The sequence below is a fragment of the Leptonychotes weddellii genome, chromosome 8 (assembly GCF_054177405.1).
Source record: "Leptonychotes weddellii isolate Sample4059 chromosome 8, ASM5417740v2, whole genome shotgun sequence".
Taxonomy (NCBI): Eukaryota; Metazoa; Chordata; class Mammalia; order Carnivora; family Phocidae; genus Leptonychotes; species Leptonychotes weddellii.
Window position 1 is genome coordinate 22,538,054 of NC_138376.1, and position 4,688 is coordinate 22,542,741.

The 4,688-nt window shown below is 47.7% G+C and overlaps 1 protein-coding gene across 4 annotated transcripts in view; it reads left to right on the forward strand.

Moving 5' to 3' along the window:
* Positions 1 to 821: 821 nt before the first annotated feature.
* The window catches only part of ABCF1 (ATP binding cassette subfamily F member 1), a 15,992-nt gene continuing 12,125 nt past the window's right edge, over positions 822 to 4,688 (forward strand). For 2 of the 4 annotated variants that reach the window (XM_031029324.2, XM_031029325.2), the window contains exon 1: positions 822 to 975. In XM_031029324.2, coding sequence (XP_030885184.1) covers positions 903 to 975 — 73 coding nt within the window. In that variant the 5' untranslated portion in view covers positions 822 to 902. The remainder of the gene's footprint in view (positions 976 to 4,688) is intronic. The other 2 variants (XM_031029326.2, XM_081827796.1) reach the window with 1 other exon arrangement.

The following is a 4,688-nucleotide window of genomic DNA, read 5'->3' on the forward strand; positions in this document are numbered from 1 at the left end:
GGAGCAGCCCTGAAATGGAAGGGAAACCTACAGAGAGCAGGATCCCTGAAAAAAAAACCAAAGAAGTGAGAATGATCATGTATGTGTGTCAAATGCTGCTGGGAGAGTAAGATAAGGACAGAGAATTGGCCCCCTATCTGTTGATCTTGGCAAGAATGGATTCATAATGGTATAGAGACAAGAGCATGGTTATAATGGTTTAAGGGGAGAACGGGAGCTGAAAGAGCTATGGGAGCATCTTGCTCCCACTTCTATTAAGTGGTACAGTTAGAAGCAAACCCAAATCTTGACTGTGGTGGTGGTTTAATGGTTGTATATATGTCAAAACTTTGATCCAATTGTACATTTTGCAGTTTATTCCCTGACAATTTATTGTATGTGCAGTTTATTGTGTATCAATTATACCTCAGAAAAACTGTTAGCCCCACCACCACCACCAAAAATGAACCCAAGCTTCACCACTGTTAGGCGACAGTTCATCGTTTACGACTCTACACTTGATGGCTTTGCAACATATCTCAACACCAGGCCTCTTCCTAAGTAGATGGACTGCGTCTTTCTGCTCCTACCACTTAAAAAACAAAAACAAAGGAAAAAAGGATACCTCTGCTCCTCCGCACTAGCCCGAAATTACTACGTTCAGTACTTAGTCATGCAGCGTCGTGGAGTCACCGGCTCAGGATTCCCCGGCAGCCCTAAGTGCTTTGTTGACGTTGTGGGACTAAGCGGACGCCGGCTCCGCCCAGTCCCCGCAGGCACGCCCCCGAGATGACGGCGCGGCGCGCACGTGCACCTCCGAAGGGCGGGGCCGGCGGTGGAAAGCCCGCCCCCTTAGGGACCCCACGCTGCCGGAAGCGGAAATAGCGCCCGGCGTCTCCAGAGTAGCTGCAACTGCCACCGAGATGCCGAAGGGACCCAAGCAGCAGCCGCCGGAACCCGAATGGATCGGGGATGGAGAGAGTACGAGCCCCACAGGTGAGGCTGATAGGCAGGGAACCAACGAGGGAGAAAAGGGGAGAAGAGAGTACGCGTGTTTTAGGAAGGGGTCACGGGGTGTGTGACAGACCGGGCCGTGAGGAAGGCCACTGCGCATGCGTATAATGGGGCTGGAAAGTGTTTACCCAGGCCGGAGGGAGTTGGGTGGGAGCGAAAGAAAAAGTGCCGGGCTGTCGCGAACGAGTTTCAGTGGGACTGGGCAAGAGACAAGGAAAAGCATATGGTGCTTTGGGAGAGATGGGGAGAAATCAGAAAGTCCCCTTTCTCTTTTGGACATCTTCCCCATCATACTGTATTCCACATTTCACAGGAATCTGTAAGCAGTGCCTCATACCCCTCCCACTGCGCGCTCATGCACGCACGCACACATACCACGCCACCCACCCATACCCGCTCGGGGACGAGGGGATGACTTCCTCTTGAGCTCTTGCATAATACACATCAGGGTCATCTGGAGCAGGAGTGTAGTGTAGCTAGCTACTGGGTGTTGGAATGAGAGTTAAGGTTTACTTAAAAGTAGCGAATGTTTGTTGAGCAGCTGCTTTTAATCACGATATATACTGTGCTTGGGGGCCGGGGAGAAAAAAATACGAAGACATACTCTCAAATTTGAAGGCACTCCAAGGGGAGAGAAAATGGATACAAATAATTACTAGGTACACAGTGACTAATTTTACAAGCATTCATTGGGTGCCTCTTGTATACCTGGTAGAGAACTGGGAACGTAGAGATTAAAAAATAAGACTTGCCCCAAAGGGGCACCCAGTTTAATGGAGGGGACAGCATTAATCAGAAAGTAGTTGACGGAGTGATGAATGTACTTGAGAATGCTATGAGACTAGAACAGAGAGGAGAAGCATCTATTCAGATAGGGTAGGAATGTCCGCATATCCTCTCAGGAATATGTGGTAGCTGAGTTGATTCTGGAAGGATCAGTGTGTGTTAGCCAGGGGAGAAGCATTCCAAGCAGAGGAAGAAGTCTGTGCAAAGGTAAAGACAGGTGAGCCTGGCTGGTTCCCAGTATTGAGTGACTAATGTGATGGGGTTGGAAAGATGTGCAGGAGACAAATAATGGAAGACTTCATACACTATTCCAAAGACTTTAATCCTGAAGACATTAAGGAGGACTCATTAAAGTGCTTAAGGAATGATCTGATCAACTCATCCCGACAACACTGAGCAGTGGAGAATGGCTTGAATTGGTCAAGATTGGAGGCAGGATGACCATGGAAGAGGCTCTGGCGATGATTTAGGTGAGAAGTAGTAAGAGAGTAAGCCAAGGCAGTGAAGACTAAAGAGTTACTGAGGAAATAGCATTGAGCAGGTCTGAGAACTGACTGAAGGAAGAAAGAAGAAGAAGGACACTCAAGTAACTCAGTGGGTAGTAGACTATTGCTTGAAATCAGGAATGGGCTGTAGGATTGGGAGTGGGAAGAGATAAGGTCAATTTTTGAATGCCAAGTTGGGGATTTCTGGGAAACTTCTAAAGCAGATGGCAAGAAGAGAGATCTTAGGCTGGAAGTAAAGATACAGGTGTGTTGTTGAAACATTGGATGCAGAGAAGTCTGCTAGGGAGAGTATGCAGATTGAAGCCAAAAGAGGACAGAAGACAGGAACCCGAAAGAACCTCAACAATTAAAGGAAGTAAGGGAAGGAGGCAGAAGAGATGAGACTGAAAAAGGTGAGCCGTTAGAGAAACTAGAGGCAGACCAGAAGCAACAAGATCCCTGAAATTAAGTAAAGACAGGAGGGAAGTAAAACATTGACGAGGTGGTAGCATGGAATGTTGCAGAGAAGTATTGCAAAATCAGGACTAAAAATACACTTTTTGGGTTGAGCACCTAAGGGGACAGTGGCAACTTTGGCAAATTGGATTTGAAGTATGTTCGGAAAGGAGTGGGAAATGAAGCAGAGCTGGTGTGGACTGTACTTTGGAGACTTCGTGAAGACAAGGGTAGCAAACAGTAATTGGGCGAGGAGATGTTAAGGTTAAGGGAAGTGTTCTGTTAGGCTTTGGAGTTAGGAGCAGCTTAAGTGGTGTACTGAAGGGGGGGAGCTGTTTGTTAGAGGAGGAGAGATGGAAGATACAGCATTGCTTAAGCCATACTTAGCTTTTTCCTGGACCAAAGTGAGGTTTAAAATTCAAAAGAGATTTAAAGGAAGGAGAGTTGATGTGGTTGTGTTAGGCTTGGGGAGAAATTAGTACCTGGGACGAGTCACTCCTCAGCGTTGTCAAGGTGAGCTGATCATGCCATTCCTTCTTCTGTACGGCAGTGGGTCCTCTGTCTTAATATCTTTAGGATTGGGGCATCTGAGTGGTGCAGTCGGTTAAGCGTCAGACTCTTGGTTTTGGCTCAGGTCGTGATCTCTGGGTCATGATATCGAGCCCCGAGTCAGGAGTCAGGCTCCGTGCTCAGTGCGGAGTCCGCTTAAGACTCTTTTTCCTTGGGGCGGCTGGCTGGCTCAGTCGGTTAAGCGTCTGCCTTCAGCTCAGGTCATGATCTCAGGGTCCTGGGATCGAGTTCCGCGTCGGGCTCCTTGCTCAGCGGGGGGCCTGCTTCTCCCTCTGCCTGCTGCCCCCGTGCTTGTGCATGTGCCCGCGCACTCTCTCTCTCAAATAAAATCTTAAAAAAAAAAAAACAACTCTTTCTCCCTCTCTCTCTCTGCCCCTCCCCCTACACTCTCTTTCTCTCTCTTTTTTTTTTTTTTTTAAAGATTTTATTTATTTGACAGAGAGAGATACAGCGAGAGAGGGAACACAAGCAGGGGGAGTGGGAGAGGGAGAAGCAGGCCTCCCGCAGAGCGGGGCGCCCGATGCGGGGCTCGATCCCAGGACCCTGGGACCACGACCTGAGCCGAAGGCAGACGCTCAACGACTGAGCCACCCAGGCGCCCCCCTACCCTCTTTTTCTCTAAAATAAATAGAATCTTTAAAGCAACAACAACAAAAATGTCCTTAGGATTAAACTCTTTGGAATAGCATATAAAACTTTTCATTATTTTTTCTGCACATCTTTTCAACTCACGATGTGGGGATCAAATTTTGAAATATGTTCTGGATGGAAGACACAGATTAAGCAAAGACAGACTACGTGTGCCTGGGAAGGAGAGGTCAATGTCCAGAACATAGGTGTGGGTAGGGAAACATATAGCAGAAAAGGTAGGATAGGGCCCTTTTAGTTTGCAAAGCCTTAAATTACAGGGATTGTCCTTTGATAACTCCAGTTTTAGGCAGAGTAGATGTTCAGTAAAATGTTCCTGAATAATGGATTACTGTGGACTATGTGGAATTTTAGCCTAAAAATACTTAATGTGGGGGACGTCTGGCTGTCTCAGTTGGCAGAGAATGTGACTCTTGATCTCAGGATCAGGAGTTCAAGCCCTACGTTGGGCATGGAGTCTACCTTAAAAAAAAAAAAGAGATGGGGCGCCTGGGTGGCTCAGTCGTTAAGCGTCTGCCTTCGGCTCAGGTCATGGTCCCACGGTCCTGGGATCGAGCCCCACATCGGGCTCCCTGCTCCGCGGGAAGAAGCCTCTCCCACTCCCCCTGCTTGTGTTTCCTCTCTCGCTGTGTCTCTCTCTGTCAAATAAAAAAATAAAATCTTTTTTTTTTTTTAAAGATTTTTATTTATTTATTTGACAGAGAGAGACACAGCGAGAGAGGGAACACAAGCAGGGGGAGTGGGAGAGGG